We start from the raw sequence: 16,543 nt of genomic DNA on the forward strand, positions 1-16,543 counted from the left end.
GAAAAACTGCGATAAAACGGAGTACGGAGGTGTACGGTACCTTGCCCTCGGATGTGGCTCTTAAGAGATTCTGGATCGTCGCTAACCTATAGAAATGTATGTCGAAAGTGCGAGGATGGGTTTTTAACATACTGCAATGCGTTAGAACGATTATGTCAGTCACTGAATTGCTTACTCCGTGATTATGACAATGACGGGGTCGTAAAGAGATATGTGACCGAGTAAATAAATAAATAAATAATGGACAAACTCCTCCCCTATCGCCCGGGCACAGGCTCCGCGCACGGAAAGCCTGGGCTCCGCCCCACCGCGCCGCCGATTTACCCTCAGCTCTCTTCCTTCCAGCAGGGGTTTGGCAATAATTCACCGTTATTCATAATATTTCGCTTTAAGATAATCTTTACCGGCAGTCGGGCCTGCAAAACCGAAAGAAGCAGACGCCTGAAAGCGTGTGTGGTGGAGCTTGCGGCGTCTCCTCGGAATTAAATACTGTGCACCGCGATATTCCCACAGTCATAGTTACGCAGAAGCGAAGCAGCAGCATGGCAGCTTGGCGTGCAAGATTGCACCGGGATAAACCGGGAGGACAAGCCGCTGCATGTGGGGAAAGCAGGACAAAAGCCGACAGCAGCAGCACGGCTTAGGGGAAGGGGTTCTGTGTCCGGGAGAAGGGAGCCGCGCGGCTGACGGCTCCGGGTCTGCAGCTTCAGCATCACGCCGTCTAACGAAGCGCACATCTGCATTATTAATCTGCATTATCATCAAGGCTGCTTCTTCCGGGGAACTCTGCATTTTCTTCTTGGCGCCTCGGATTTCATGCGTGGGGCTGAAGGATCCCAAAGCGCAGAGGGGATCCGAGGAAGGAGGGGGAGCGGAAAGCTGGGTTTGCTACCCAAGTGGATCCGCGCTGGGCGTTGAGAAGGGAAGGGAGATCGGGGAACATGAGTCGGACACCGTGAAGCCGTGAGTGTGATATCTTTACTTTAATCCGTTGTTGCATGTTAAATTAACACGGCACGATTAGTTATCAAGTTACCAGCAGCTCACGTGTCCGATTTCCGCGATGCAGGACCCGTAAAACTAACTCATCGAAAGGTTAAATAACTTTTGAGGTTTGCGGTAACAGATGGTGGGTTCCGCGGCCAGTTCGGGGATCTGGTGCTGTCTGGGCTCGCTGTTTCATTTTGCTTTATTAAATTAACATTCTCCTATTTATTTGCTGTACCCCGAACCCTTGCTTATCTGCTACATCGTTCAGGCCTATACGATTTTGTTAGACGTATCAAAGAAGAAAAAAACATCAAGTATGTTGAAATTATTTCCGAATTTTAGTGCTTTAAAAACTTATGCGTGATACTTCATTGTATCACTGATACTCATTGTAAACAAACAACACGGGTAACCATTGATTTTAATACAATATAACTGTCAGTAAAGCTTAAATCTTTTTGTTGCTGTTGTTACGTACTTGTACTCCTTTTGGGAAGATGACAACGTGTGATTGTAGCTGTTGCCCTGCTGAATTATGAATTGTTATGAATGTATGGTTTGGTCCTTGAATAGTCTTATCAGGTTCTTGCTTTGTTAGAAGTCGTCTAGCTCCAGCTCTAATCCTGTTGACACTTGAGCATTCCAGAATCTCAGCCCACAGGCTCCTATGCCTAGTTGACTCCTTGACAGCCTGTATGTTTGTAATGTGCCATTTTTCTCACTTGTACATCGCTTTGGACAAAAAGCGTCTGCTAAATATGGGAATGTTTGTATTTTATTTGCTTCATTCCGCTTTTCCCGGCTACAGGCTGCCCGGTTCGCAGCAGGCGCGCGCTGATGGATCCCGCCGTCTTGCCCGTGGAGCTGTGGCGGGTGATCCTGGGGTACCTGCCGCTGCCGGACCTGGGCCGCTGCAGCCAGGTGTGCCGGGCCTGGCGCGAGCTCATCCTCAGCCTGGACAAGACGCTGTGGCGGCAGCTGTGCCTGCGCTGCCCTGAATGCCGGCACCCCAACTGGCCCAACAGGCCAGACGTGGAGCCCCAGTCCTGGAGGGAGGCGCTGAGACAGCACGCCCTGGCCAGCCGCACATGGACCCAGAATGGGGCCGAGGTGGACGCCTCCAACTGCCTCTACCTGTTCCGGCGCAGGAAAGACCGCCGAGTGTGGCACGTAGGGGCTGGCTGTGAGCTGGAGAGCCTGCGGGGGGCGCTGTCGGTGGCAGGGCCCTTCGACCGCGTCGTGCTTCACCCGGGCGTCTACGAGGAACAGACAGAGCTGCTTCTGAAGCTGCCCGTGGAGATCGTGGGCAGGGGCAGGCTGGGCGAGGTGGCTCTCCTGGTCAGCATCGAGCAGCAGTGTCCCACCGCCCGGCTCTGCAATCTGGTCTTAATGCCCGCATGGTTCTCGCCCGTCATTTACAAGGTCGGCGTGCGTTGCCGGGAGGCCGTCGTACGTCTGTGTTGCACATGCAATAGTGAGAATCAGTTTTCACAGCACATAGTCACTTACACTGTGCAAGGAAATCTTATTCTGCATTTTGTTCCAGCCACTGAGGAACACATAATAAACACTAGCGAGGCTCTTAACCCCCAGTTACTATAGGGCCTGTCTGACCCTGCTTTGTACATCGCTTTGGTTAAAAACATCCACTAAACAAATAAAGATCATTGCATTTTTACATCTTCCTTAGTAATATGGTTTCTTGTGCTGGTGGTGGTGTTGTTGCAGACATCCTCGGGCCATGTGCAGCTGGATAACTGCAATGTGGAGGGGGGCCAGCTGCAGGTCCGGGGGCCCGGCACGTGCCAGGCTCGGTTCTGCTCCTTCGGCCAGGCAAGCGGCGCCCACTTTCAGAGTGTGGCGCTCAGTCTGCTGGATAGCTGTGACTTCTCTGGCAGCGACGGCGCCTCGGTCACCGTGGATGGGCTGCCTGTCTCTGACCGCAACTGGGCCTTCCGGCACCTGGCCGCTCTGGCCCGGGCCTGCACTGCTGGCGGCGAGCCGGGGGGGGGGGGGGAGAGCCAGCCTTGCTCCCGACCAGTGGCCGCTGCCCCCTCCCTGTGCCAGAAAGAAGGGGGGTGGGACCCGGGCCGCCGGAGTGGCCGGGGGAAAGAGGAGGTGCTCGGGGAGGGCACTGTCATCGAGGACGACTGCAGCGAGAGCGAGGCGAGCGATGAGGAGGAGGTGGAGGAGCGTGATGGGGGAGACGGCGCCCTCTACAGGCCAGCTTACAGGCTTGCCCACAGCTCCCACGGGCTGTCGCACCTCCTGGGAAGGGCCCCCCGCTCTCTGTCCTCTCCTGCCCCACCGGAACTGAGCACCCTCCAGCAGGAGCTGCAGGAGGATGGGGAGGCTCGGGCACTGGTCACATCCGTGCAAGGCTGCCTGCTGCGCGGCTGCCTCTTCCGGGACGGCAAGGGCGGCGTGCTGGTGTGCAACCACGGGCAGGCCCGGCTGGAAGCTAACGTGTTCCGCACTCTGACCTACGCCGTGCGCTGCATCCAGAACGCCAAGGTGGGTGGGTGTACGGACGGGCGTGCGGGGGTGGGTGGGGGCTGGGGTTTTTCCGGACTTCTCGTTTTGTCAACATGCTAACCCACTATCACCCCCCCCCCCCTTCCCCCCAGATCGTCATGCTACGGAACGAGGTGCGTGGGTGCCGGGCGACTGGCGTGTTCTTCCGCCTCGCCTCCCAAGGCCTCGTCGCCGAGAACAACATCCACTCCAACGCCGAGGCCGGCGTGGACATCCGCAAGGGCGCCAACCCCATCGTACTGGTAAGACATCGGCCTCCGGGACGTCGCTAGAGATTTCGGGCCCCCAACCCACGCCAATCCAATTATGTTCCAAATTTTTTAGGGAATTGTAGTGAGTTTCCCTCCCTTTGTGGTGCCCCTGCCCCCCGCGTGCATCGTGGTGGATGAATGGGGGCCTTATGCATGTATATTGATGCCTATGTTACTGGACTATTAAAGTTAAACCCCCCCCCTTGGGAATCTAATGTTCAGCTTATGAGTCCTTAACAGTTAAGCGCTGCTCTTTAGAGGCGTGAGTCTCGTTGCCATAGCGAATCGTCCTCAGTGACAGCTTAATGTCTGAGCAGGCATGCCAAGTCGCCTTGCATCCATGTGCCTCGATGCTGTGAAGAATCTTTCTCATTTGTTCGTGCACCACAGTGCAACAGAATCCACAGTGGCCTGCGTTCCGGCATCGTCGTCCTGGGAAACGGGAAGGGTTCTATCCGTGGCAACCAGATCTATGGAAACAAAGAGGCAGGGATCTATATCCTGTATAACGGGAACCCCGCGGTGAGGTGCGTGCTTGTCTGCTAGCATTTGGTTTTCCTGCTCAGGCGTAGCCGACTTGGGTTTTGCTTTTGTCGATTGTGCCATTTTGAATGGACACAGTGATTTACGAAGCGCCCCCCTTGTGTTCTTCGCGGGGGATGGACACTTTTTTTTTTTTTAACCGTGAGTTTGCTCTGCTTTTCAGTGGGAACCACATCTTCCAGGGCCAGGCGGCTGGCATTGCGGTGAACGAGAACGGCAAGGGCCTGATTGTGGGTAAGCCCCACCTCCTCTGCACTCCGACCCCCCCCCCCCCTCCCCCGACTAAGGCTGTAATTCCCTCCATGGGGAGGATGCGTCTGGGCCGTCGTGTCGGGAACATGGTTATATTTATTTACTGCTATATTTACATGACAAAAGAATTCAGCATTTTTTTCATGCTTTATTTCCATCTTGGACAGAAAATGTCATCCGTGAGAACCAATGGGGCGGAGCCGACATCCGGAAGGGCGGGGACCCAGTTCTTAGGAACAACTTTATTTGCTATGGCTACTCTGATGGCGTGGTGGTGGGAGAGAGGGGGCGGGGCCTCATCGAGGGGAACTACATCTACTGTGAGTGCACCTGTCTCCGGAGTTCTCAGCACGTCTGGTCCTTTATTTGCTGTTCGTTGTGCCATCTGCTGCCTTGTTTGTTTGTCCGCCTGTCTGACGAGACGTTATGTAATTACGAGCATCTGTCTCTTGCGAACATGCTTCCTGTTTTTAGACTTGTCGGTCAAAGGCTATTTTGAGTTGTTGATGCTGCCGTTCGGAGTGAGCGGTGTCTCCAGCGTTCTTCTGCGAATATGCCGTTTTAATGCCTGCCGGCTAGCCAGGATTCACTGACCATCACGGCTTCTCCGGCACCCCCTGCAGGCAACAGGGGCTGTGGCGTGTGGGTGATGTCCTCCAGCCTGCCTCAGCTCTCAGAGAACCACATCACCCACAACCGCATCTACGGCGTCGCTGTCTTCTGCCAGAAGGATAGTGAGGCCGCCGGGGACGGCTACCTCGCGGGCCAGGGGGCCGGTGGGGGGGTGGTGGCAGGCGGTGGGGGAGGAGCCAATGAGAACTTCAACGAGGAGGGAGAGATGCTGGCCTGGGAGAGCGACCTGGACAGCGAGGACGAGCGCTACACATCCCGGCGGCCGCTGGGCGTGGCTCTGCTGGAGAACAACCTGATCAGCTGCAATGGAGGTGGGGGGGCATGAAGCGGCGGGGGGGCAGGGAGAGTGAAGGGGGCAGCAATGGGATCTGGTACCACAAGTTGAAAACTGATATTTCAGAAGCTGAAGCTCTCTGAGTGTACTCTGTGCACCCCAGCAGTGGTGTTTACCAGCACTCAAACCATACATTTGTGTGGCGCCCCCTGTTGGCCACTTCACTATATTATATAAATGCAGTAATTTTACCTGACACTTTTATTCATAGTGACTTACAGTAGGGTTCCAATTTGTACAAGCTTCCTAGGATTTGAACTCGCGACCTTTGCATAGCTAACGCAGTTCTTCGCTTGTTGAGCTACAGGAGCCGGTCTTTAGGAGATGCTGAAGCGGCATGTTATGCTAACCTGCTAGCTAGCCACAATCGGACTCTATTTGTTAGCTATTTTAGTTTTTAATTTTTTTTAGTGGAGCCCCAATAAGGACAGTGTGTACCCTTGTGTATCCGCCTCCACTATCCCCACAGCGGTCGGGCTGTACGTGAAGACCAGCGAGGCCCTGAACCTTGTGGGCAATGCGGTGCACAGCAATGGGGCGGCGGGCGTGGCCCTCATGCAGAGTGCGCAGCTCTCCCGCCTGGTCGCCAACTGCATCTGCGCCAACGGGCACACCGGCGTGCAGGTGGCGGCCGGCTGCCGTGCCGAGCTCCGCGGCAATGGTGTCTATGACAACGGCGGCCACGGCATCAGCGCGCGCGGTGACGGGCTCATAGTGGAGAACGACGTGGTGGGGAACCGCGGCTGTGGCGTGCGGCTGATGGAGCCAGCCGACTTGAAGGTGAGGGGGCGTGGTCTTTGTGGGGGGTGGGGCCTATGTATTGGCCCCACCCTCCTCCTCAACAGCCCCACCCCCCCCCACCCTCAGGTGTTGAGGAACCGCATTCAGCCTGTCCAAGGCTGCGGCATCCTGGTTCTAGAGAACGTGAAGGGACTGGTGCAAGAGAACGTGGTGTACCAGGGACGTTCCGGAAGCACCAAACCGCTGGTGCGCCAGGACCCCGGCAACAACGACTGTCTGCTCCTTAACAACACCTTGCTTTTCCACGGCAGCCGGAGGTAAGCCGTCACTGACCCGACACGTGGGCTTTTCATCTGCTTAATCGGTGTAAATTTGCATATTTGATTCTGATTCGATTCTGATATTTCATTCATGTTCATGTTGGATTCAGCTTGTCCTTGCACAAAGTACACAGATAATGAAATGCAGTTCTGGAATCTGATCCAAGAATGTGCAACAGTGCAAATGTGCTAGAAACCACTTCACAATATATACATTTCTGTAAATTAATCATTAGAAAATGTGCATCTGTACAGTGGTACACATGGTACACACAGTGTGGAATAAATAATGTTTAAAAACAGCACCTATGATTGTGGTAAATAGTGTTCACAACATAATTCTTACTCCCAAACTATAGTGCCAATACGTCCAACAGCGATAAATGATACTGCTGGTGTACATTCAAGACGGACACACACACACACACACACACACACACACACACACACACACACACACTAGACAGTCCAGTTTGTTTACCTCTAGTAAAAATATGGCACTGAGTGTGATGTCAACACGGTCCATCTGCCCCTGGCTCCTGTCCCACGTCGGCACCAGCGAGGGCCAAGTGGAGCCCGCCTGGGCCCTGGAGGACCCCCCGCCACGTCCTCACTTCGAGGGCCAGGGCACCGCCCCTACAGCCCCCCCCAGCAAGCGTCCTATCGCCATGGCGACCCGGATCAGCGCCAGGGTGGAGAGCGGTTGCCACAACAACGGCAGCATCCTGTGCTCTATCCTCTGATTTTCCAACATCACTACCAACATTCTCAGGTAGCGGGAACCTTGTGGGCCCTTCTCTTCAAGTCGGGGGCGATCTGCTGGATCCATGGTGCCATAGTCTGGCTACATTTGCCCTGGGGGGGGGGTTCTGCTATGATGTGTTCACTGCCACTTTGGACATGTTGGGTCACCTCTGACTGTGGGGCTTCTGGTCCTGACCCCAAAAGTGCCTTTAAACTGCCTCTCAAATCCATCTTACTCTCCCGCTTCCCACAATGCACTGCGCTCAGTCTGCTTGGCTGACCACTGCATTTGACAGCAAACAGAGAAGCATTCCTACATCTCACCTGGCAGTAAACCGCTGAACACTAAAGCGCTATGAGAGAGAGCCAATCGCAGACTGGCAGCACACGCACAGTTAATTTTTACATTTTAACTCCTGGTCCTGAAGTACAGTTTGCATTTAGTGTCGCCTTGTAGTACTGAAGCCGTAACAGAACCTGTCAGCACTGCCGCATGACTTTGTCAGCCATGATGTCGTCCAGTGCCGGATTAGGATTTTCACTCTTACTAGTGGCCTTTCTGTAATCCACCTGCTACCTTTCTGACGTCACTTAAACATTCTCACTTTTTCCTTCTTTGATCATTCACAGGCGATGTGTCAGAGGTCAGGATTAGGGGGCCAAACTGCATTTTGCTCCGGTTTCTGGGAAAAATGAGGAATCTGTATTCTGAAAGTACAGATATTTAATTCCTGTCCTTTGATAAATCATTTTAGACTTCGGGATATAATGGATAAACGATTTTTGTGCTTCTGCACCCCAAATGCATGTGAGGCTTTCCTCACATAGTCCAAAGACATGCAGTTAGGCTAATCGGCGTCTTTAAACTATCCTGTGTTTATCTTCCCTGTGATTGGCTGATATCTTGTTTGTACTGTCTGGGGTGTTAAATTCCAAATCTAACCACAAACCAGAGCAAAAACGCAGGAGATAAATCCGGAAGCAAATGAGGGAGGTCACAACAGAATGACCATCTTTGCTTGCATTTCCTGCCGAGCGTCTATGGGAGGCAGTGTTGCAGTCCCTGTGTGTCCCTGTGAACGGGTGTGTGGCATCTCAAACCAGCCCCACCTCTTCGCACATGCAGGATCATTCACTTCAAAGCAGTTTCCAATTTCCAGTTAACTGAAACATTTGTGACCACTGCAGGCTCACCTGGGTATATACATGTTTTAGGATTTGTAAGTGCAGAACACTTTCACTTGTGCAATATTAATGTGAGAGATGTACCTCTATACATCGCAACTAATTGCATTAAATGAGAAGTTTAAACTTTTCGTGTGATTTAAAAAAAAAAAAAAATCAGTGTAATGATTTGTGTAACAGTTCGTTTGAATAAGAAGCCATATAAGAATTAGTTCCTATTAGCTAAATATGATGCTTGATATTTACCTAGTTTTTTAAGGGAGTGAAATTAGCTTATATGAAGTCAGCTAAGATGTTTTCCGAGGTTTCCATCTGGGATCATTCAGTTCATGCTGTGGCAAAGTGAGCTTTTGTACTTTTTATAACTGTGGTAAGTGTTCCTATGTAGAAGGTGTTAAACAATCAACTTACGGCTAACTGTTGTTTTAAAATGGTACGAGAGTCATCAGTATGCAAGACGCGACAGGAACAAAGCTTGGGGTGGGTTTTAATGGCAGGTATTTTCGATGTTCCCTACACTTTGCTCATATGGTGTTAGTATGTGTTACTCAGAAAGATGGAGTCCGCACACAACCCCTTTCCCGGTAAATATTTATTTGCCAGTTTTAAGACCCGAGTTTAATCCTGCTAATTCTAAACTGTAGGGTGATATGAGATGTTTAAATAATTAGTAATAATACTGCACTAAATACATTTATAAATATTAAAAGGCTACCCGCCTTCGCAGTTCATGCATCTCTGCTGTTGAGTCATGCGATCTTCAGCAAGGTACTTGTTAAATCGCCTCTCACGCTTTTGCACTCGCATTGCGCAGCTGCGTGTTTCCTGCATTGACACTCATTTATTCTCAACTTCTACTGCAAAACCTGCAGTGCCTTTATAAGCAGGTATTTCTGTAAAATGGTAACAGTATTGGGTAATGCACTGAACAGTGTTTTGAGAAGATATGCGAAAGATACATGGAAACTTAAAAGATGGTTGCTAAACATGTCAAAAGTATGTCTTCAGAAATCACCACAGAACTGAATTTGCAGCTCCTTGACCCAAACTAAAAAAACCCCACATAATTATAATTTGCAGTAGGACCCCCCACAACTCTGATTAGGACAAGTGGTTATAGAAAATGGATGGATGGATGGATTGATTGTTGGGTAGGACTGTGGGTCGGTAATCACTTGTATCCAAGGCCAACGCAAAAAGACACAATTTAGTGTAAGGATTACAACACCTGGACTATTGAGCAATGAAAAAAGTAGCATAGCAATAGTTCACATTAAACAAGCACATGACCACTGGTAAGGCGTGGAGAGGAGGTCACCTTTAATTAGCATGACACATGATCACATGTAGGAGTGGTAAAGATAAGGCACAAGAAAGGCTCAGCGAGGTTCATTAGAGCTCAGCACCAGTTACAGCATAATCGCGTTGGGGACAGTTCTGCGTAATATTGCAAGTCAGAAATGCGAACAGCAGGACCACCGAAAGCTGATGGTTTACTGGGACTCCGGAGTGCGTAGACAGACACTTACGAGGTCATACTAAAAATCCAAGGTCATACTAAACATAAAACACACACAAAAACAGGACTTTTACAGTGCACACAAAGAGGAGTGAAATGGTTGTTTCGGAGTGTTAATTTAGTACAACGTTCTTATGCTGAAATCAGTGTCTATCATTTTGATTGTTTCTAATTTAGATTTTACGTTTATTTTCAGTTCTCATTTGAAATCCAGCTTAGTTTTAGTTAGTTTTTAGTGTGGTTTTATTGGAAAGATAGAAACTATTTTTTATATCTTTTAGTTTTAGTAATTGTATTTCAATATCTGACATTTTATGTGTCTTTAGAGAATCCTAGATGAATATACACAGTACAAACGTAGGACATAGTGTACTAATGTCCTCAAAATGGGCACAACATTCTAGGTATTAGGAAATTTCATTAAAGATAAACAAATCACTACTTTTGCTGAAAAGTATCAGGTGTTTTGGAAGCAGTATTTATAGATTTCATTTGACTAATTTTTTTTGTTGTATCTTACCTCATTTTGCAAAAATGTTTTCTTGTAGTTTTAGTCTACTTTAATGATAACCCTGGCTGAAAGATATGCAAACTAGTGTTTTAACACTCTAGAGTTAATTTTAGTTTTAATTTTAGTGCCTATTCTCATATCTCTCCAAGAAAAATTATTCAAGTTCCATAGATCACAGATCTACAGTGAGATGTCCGTGTAGCAACACGGAGGCATAGTGCATTGTGTTGTTTAACCTTCAAACAGAAGCTTGCTGTGAACCTAAAGGATGAGCTCCTTTGGCATGGCTGTCCCAGACAGCCCAGCGAGCAGATTGTTGGCAGCCAGCTCAGACATGATGCCCCTTGTGGAGTAGGTGGCGCTGCCAATATGGGGAAGGATCACTGCAAAACAATCCGGAAACTGTTAGCACTGTGGGCTGCAGGCTAATGGAGAATAGCTACTTTCCGGTGGAGAAACACGCCAACGGGAATAAGTGCGTGACGTTGGTGTACGCTAGGAAAACTTACCGCAGTTCTTCAGTGTCAGCAGGGGGTGATCGGTGGGCAGGGGCTCGGGGGTGGTGACGTCCAGACCAGCCGCTGCGATCTGCCCGCTGGACAGGGCTTCGTAGAGGTCCTCCTGGTTCACCACTGCACCTCTGAAAAGTCACGGATGTTAGATACTCTGCCAGTTCATCCCTCAAGGGAAACCTAAAGGACTTCAGGATCAATGAGCTTTAATAGAGTAGGATTAGGAGCTGGAGTAGGAGCAGATTGTGGTGCCACCTGCTGGTGTTAATAAAGATTGCGGTCTTCTTCATCTTGCTAAAAAACGCCTTGTTACACAGTCCCTGGGTCTCGGGGGTCAGGGAGCAGGACACGATGATGAAGTCACTCTCTGACAGCAGTTTGTCCAGGGGCACTGTCCAGCACATGCAAGCCAACAGAAGGAGGACAGTAAGTACCCAAATCATTGGAGAGGACATCTATATCCACCCTCGATGACCTCAGACCACAGCACATCCACACCATCCTCACCAAACTCCCCCTCCACCTCCGCAGCCTGCGGTTTGGCTGTCCGTCCTGAATACAGCAGCTTTTCAACCCCAAAGGGCTTCAGCCGGCGGGCGATGGCCATCCCTGAGAGAGTTCATAGTATATGTCAACAACCAAGCATCAAAGCCTTGGCTGGAGTACCCTGAACCATCCAGCAGGGGGCGGCATACACAACCTCCCAGCAGCATCTCATAGATGACCCCCTCCCGCCACACACACACACACACACACACACACACACACACAGAGGCCGGGTTTTACCGATCCGGCCAAGCCCGATGACACCAACGGTGCTGCCGGACAGACCATAGCCACACAGCCACAGCGATTTCCAACTTCTCCACCCGCCACTGCAAGAAGGGCATCCATTATACTACTGAAACGCTCATGGAGAAGCGAAACATTTTCACTTATTATAGAGGACAACCACCCAGACCACCTGTGACCTCGACCAGGACAAACAGTTACAAGATGGTGGGGACGGTTTCCCGTATAACAACTTCTGAAGGCAAAGAGACTTAGGGTGTGTCCGAAATTGCATACTTGTTTGCTATGTAGCAGGTGAAATACAGTATGTGAAGTGAGCACTATGTCCGAATCCTCAGTATGGATGCGACAATAGGCCACCAGTACGCGGATGACATACTACATTCTGTGACAACCGATGGATTCTATGCTATCCTTCAAGACCACTGGAGCAGTGGAGAACGTCACACGCTCAGAAATTTCTGTCAAATTAGCAGCGGAAGTGGCGTCTCCGTTCAAATTTAAGTACAAAACAATACCCAGTCACATTAGCGGACTTGAATATGCATTTTTTTTCATTGACGGTTTTAAACTTTCTCGGAGGTAAAGCTGCGTCATTGGAAAACGTCTGTTTCCAGTAATATGCAGGGTGGTAACTGCAGTGTGTCAGAGTACATGCATACTGTATCCACTGCATGCATACTGTATGCACTGCATTAACAGTCAAGCAGTAGGCTTCTGACTAAGTTCAGTACCTACTGCGTAAGCATGCAATTTCGGATGCACGCCTAGTCCACGCTCGCAGGGGTAAAGGAGCCCAGGTTAAAGCACTGACTTTTTGACCTCTTCCACTCCCTCGGGGATGCGGCGCGCAGTAGCCAGCAGCAGAGCCACAGTCAGCTCCGCCGTGGCGTCCGTCAGGACGTCTGGGGTGTAGCCCACGCGGATCCCTCTGTCAGGGGGGAGACGGGGAGACCGGCACAGACCACCATAAGCGATGCCTTGGGAAACTCGATAGTACAATAATTTGCTGTGGCTGAATACGGGGAAAATAATGTCCTTGTGCAGGCAAAGCAAATAATAATAATACCTTTATTTGTATAGCACCTTTCATGCATCTGAATACAGCTCAAAGTGCTTTACAAAGACTGCAAATAACAAATAAAAACAACAAAAAAGAATCCCTACCGTTTCTTTATTTCATCTATGGCTAGATGGTCAAACCCTACTGATAATGTGCTGATCACCTTCAAGTTTGGCCCTAAAAACAAGAACCACATAAAGCATCATTTCCCATGTATGTTTTTTAGCGCGATTAACATCCTCCGGAGTGATATTAGGCTTTGGGGGCCGCGTCGGCACCTGCCGCATCCAGCACTTCGGCGTCGATGCGCTCCGATAAGAGGCAGAGCAGCCCGTGCGCCCCGGACACTCTCTGCAGCAGCTCGGAGCGCGGAATGGGCTCGTCGGAGTCCCAGAGCGACACCTTACACCTGCACACAGGGCAGTAAGCAACGTGTAAGGGGAGAATAATACAGGTACCCACCATTATTATTGTCACAAAAGCGAGCAGACGGCATTCTGCGAAATAACCCCGTAATTTAAAACATCGAGCACAGAACTCAATCAGTCTATTCATCTGTTATTTATCGACATAAAATCGGTTGCTGTGAGAGGTACCATTTATCCGTGAGATAAATTGTAATAAATTTACATTTTATTTCTGATGCTACAGATTACCGGTCTACCTCAATGAATGGCCATTATTAACTGTGACACGTTGCCATTGCAAGGCTTCTACGTCTGTATAATACCCACATTCAATGCTACCGAAGAGGCACGGGTGGAAAAAGTTTATACTTCATTGCAGTGCGTCCTTTGACACCTTTGCACCCAATGCCACGGAAATAGGCATAAAGAACGGAAGTTACGAAGCACAGTCATGGCTCTCGGGAATAATAACGGCGGCTAAAAATCCCGTACAATACGTCCATAAACAAATATTTGCTGTTGCTAGTCTCACATGGCGATCTTAAGAATTGAAAGTGGGTTAGAAATCTGCTTACGTCTCACACTGGCTGAGGATCCTCATTCCTTCGCCCGGTATCCGCCGCGTCACGAAGACGTTCATCAGCTTCTGCGCTCCCTGCATCGTGGCCTCTCCGTCTGCCTGAAGGTTTATCCGAGAGAACCGAGCGACGGTAGAAGGCCGGCTTGTTTCACTGTTCTTCCCAGATAACAGAGGAGGGGCCAGCCTACAGCTGCGCAAAAGCCCGTCGCCTTCACCCGGACATTAGACCACAGCACCACCGCGTGGTTGTAAAAAGTAACAGCATCGGTAGGCCGCTGTCTTTTCCCGGTTTGTTGCACGTGAATGACTTACAGTTTTTTACAGACGCTAGGACACATTTCTCAATACTTAGGTCACTTTTGCAAAACTCTTCACACAATTCTCCTAACCGACGTTCAGCTTGGCAAAGCAGTTCATTTCACATTCAAAATGCACTACAACTACCAAAACACTTTATTCAGGTCTCAAATAAACTCATTCTTCCAGAACACTAGCAAAGGTTGACAGCCGACAAACACTTTGTCACCCACAAAACAATGACACATCTCTGTTTATAATTGCAATATATGTTACTGGAATGAATCAGACATGATGCAGAATTCATCAATATTTGTTTATTTATTTAAATTTTTTTGCACTAAGTAATTCCAAAATACAAGAATTTGTATACACACGATACACTGATACAGATACAATAGTAATGCTAATCTACTCGGGCTTCTCCATTTGGCCACAGGTTCTCATCCACATCACATCTTATGTCATCTAGGGCAATACACCTAGAAAAGAATCTTCTGGCATGCCTGATCCATCCCTGGCAATCTTCTGCTGATATGTCCAGGCATCCAGCATTCATTGCATCCAAGAGGGACATTTGATCATGTGGATGATGGTCGTAAACCTTCCACCGCCATGAGGAAAAGAATTCCTCTATGGGGTTGAGGAATGGAGAGTAAGGTGGGAGGAAAAGTGACTCCATTCTGGGATGGGCCGCAAACCACTCGGTGACTGCACGGGAGTGGTGAAATGCCACAGTGTCCCATACAATTATAAATGTTGGCTGATTCCTTCTCTCCGCATCCTTTTCCTCGCCTAGCACAACCCTTCCATAGAGATCATTCAGGAACGCAAGTAGCCGTTCAGTGTTGTATGGCCCAATTAGTGGTCTGTGTCCATCAGTGGATATTGCTGCGCACATTGTGATGTTGGCACCCCTCTGGCCCGGGACATTCACTGTGGCTCTCTTCCCAATCACATTCCTCCCTCGTTGCCGTGTTTTGGCCAAGTTGAAACCTGCCTCATCCACAAAGATGAAAATGTGGTGTGTTTGCCTGCCTTCAATCTCCATGACTCTCTAAAATAAATCCACAAGGCAACAGAAGCTGTTACAGTAGTAAATTTGTACAAATTGTCTTTGTGTGTGTTTGGTTTTGTTCAAAAACAGTTCTGTATTTTATTGTGATCTTACCTGGACATATTGGTTCCTGAGTTGCTTGACATGTTCAGAGTTCCTCTCAAAAGGCACAGTGTACAACTGTTTCATCCTGACCTGATGTTTTTTCAGGACTCTAGAAATTGTTGTTATGCTTACACTGTGAATATTTGCAAAAGTAACATTGTCTGCCAAGACTCTGTGTCTAATCTCAGTGAGTTCTATCCCATTGTTTCTGATGACCATATCAACAATGGCAGTTTCCTGCACATCAGTGAACATCCTTCCTCTCCCTCCTGTGTGAGGTAACCGTTGAGTCCTAAGCAGAAATGCAAAAACAATTACACAAAAGTTTATTTACTTCTGAAATGTGCAACTGAGTCAAATACCCTTGCAGAATACAAGTTACAGTACCTGTTGGTTTGCCGGAAAACTCTAACAATAGATGCCACTGTAGAGCGTTGCAGAATTGGCTGCACTCTCTGACCAGCCTCTCTCATTGAGAGACCATGATTTACTACATGATCAATTACAGTAGCTCTGATCTCATCTGAGACTACAGCTCTTGATCTTCCTCTTAATCTTCTTCCACCACGCATACGTATTCCTCGCCCCCTCCCAACCACACTTCTTCCTCTTTCAGCCACTTCTCTATTTCCGGCTGGGTCCATGTTTACATCACAATACAAACCTATTCAGCAGTTGTCTCCTTTTGTAATGAAATTGTTCATCTACAATGAGAATCAGCTGTGGCTGGTTAAACTGCATTTTTAGATTTGAAATATGTTTCAATAAAATATTGCTGTTGAATTTTGCTGTCTTATTCAGTTTTGCATTATGTTATTGTTTTGAACATACGTTTAACAGTTTTGAAAATAGTATGTAAGCACGTGCAAAATGTCCTGTATGTACAAAGATTTTTGGCAGTTGTTGTGTCTGAGTGAGAAAAGAATTCATGAAATTTGAGAGATGTAGTCATTGAATGCATTTTGTGCCAAAACAATGATAATTGATCCTCAGTTTAGCCCACATAGACTTCTGTTGTGCTCACTGTGTGAAGAGTTTTGCAAAAGTGACCTAAGTATTGAGAAATGTGTCCTAGCGTCTGTAAAAAACTGTAATGAGCGCTATTACAATTTAGAGATGTTTTGAGGCATGTGGACTGAACCGGACTAAATAGGCCTACTTTGTCCAAGAGC

At 48.8% G+C, this 16,543-nt stretch overlaps 2 protein-coding genes and 1 long non-coding RNA gene across 4 annotated transcripts; 1 reads left to right on the top strand and 2 right to left on the bottom strand.

Moving 5' to 3' along the window:
* Positions 1–276: 276 nt before the first annotated feature.
* Positions 277–8,657, top strand: fbxo10 (F-box protein 10). The gene is made up of 11 exons (XM_023791695.2): positions 277–963; positions 1,799–2,412; positions 2,719–3,504; positions 3,618–3,767; positions 4,167–4,303; positions 4,483–4,553; positions 4,739–4,891; positions 5,195–5,515; positions 6,008–6,318; positions 6,406–6,596; positions 7,159–8,657. The coding sequence occupies exons 2-11, from the start codon at positions 1,828–1,830 to the stop codon at positions 7,340–7,342; spliced, it is 2,889 nt and encodes a 962-aa protein (XP_023647463.2). The 5' UTR covers positions 277–963; positions 1,799–1,827; the 3' UTR covers positions 7,343–8,657.
* Positions 8,658–9,824: 1,167 nt separating this feature from the next.
* Positions 9,825–14,136, bottom strand: grhpra (glyoxylate reductase/hydroxypyruvate reductase a). Of its 2 annotated transcripts, none has more exons than XM_023791708.2 (9): positions 13,908–14,136; positions 13,204–13,334; positions 13,030–13,102; positions 12,677–12,793; positions 11,857–11,945; positions 11,578–11,679; positions 11,326–11,461; positions 11,068–11,198; positions 9,825–10,941 (listed from the first exon to the last, which is right to left on the bottom strand). In XM_023791708.2, the coding sequence occupies exons 1-9, from the start codon at positions 13,991–13,993 to the stop codon at positions 10,820–10,822; spliced, it is 987 nt and encodes a 328-aa protein (XP_023647476.2). In that variant the 5' UTR covers positions 13,994–14,136; the 3' UTR covers positions 9,825–10,819. The 2 variants fall into 2 exon arrangements, with proteins under 2 accessions (XP_023647476.2, XP_023647484.2); XM_023791716.2 differs by lacking the exon at positions 13,908–14,136 and adding an exon at positions 13,660–13,743.
* A 416-nt stretch (positions 14,137–14,552) lies between these two features.
* Positions 14,553–15,913, bottom strand: LOC111847332 (uncharacterized). Its single transcript, XR_011981849.1, has 3 exons — positions 15,759–15,913; positions 15,381–15,663; positions 14,553–15,266 (listed from the first exon to the last, which is right to left on the bottom strand). It is a non-coding gene; the product is annotated as an uncharacterized lncRNA (long non-coding RNA).
* Between the last annotated feature and the right edge of the window lie 630 nt (positions 15,914–16,543).

The sequence above is a fragment of the Paramormyrops kingsleyae genome, chromosome 12 (assembly GCF_048594095.1).
Source record: "Paramormyrops kingsleyae isolate MSU_618 chromosome 12, PKINGS_0.4, whole genome shotgun sequence".
NCBI lineage: Eukaryota > Metazoa > Chordata > Actinopteri > Osteoglossiformes > Mormyridae > Paramormyrops > Paramormyrops kingsleyae.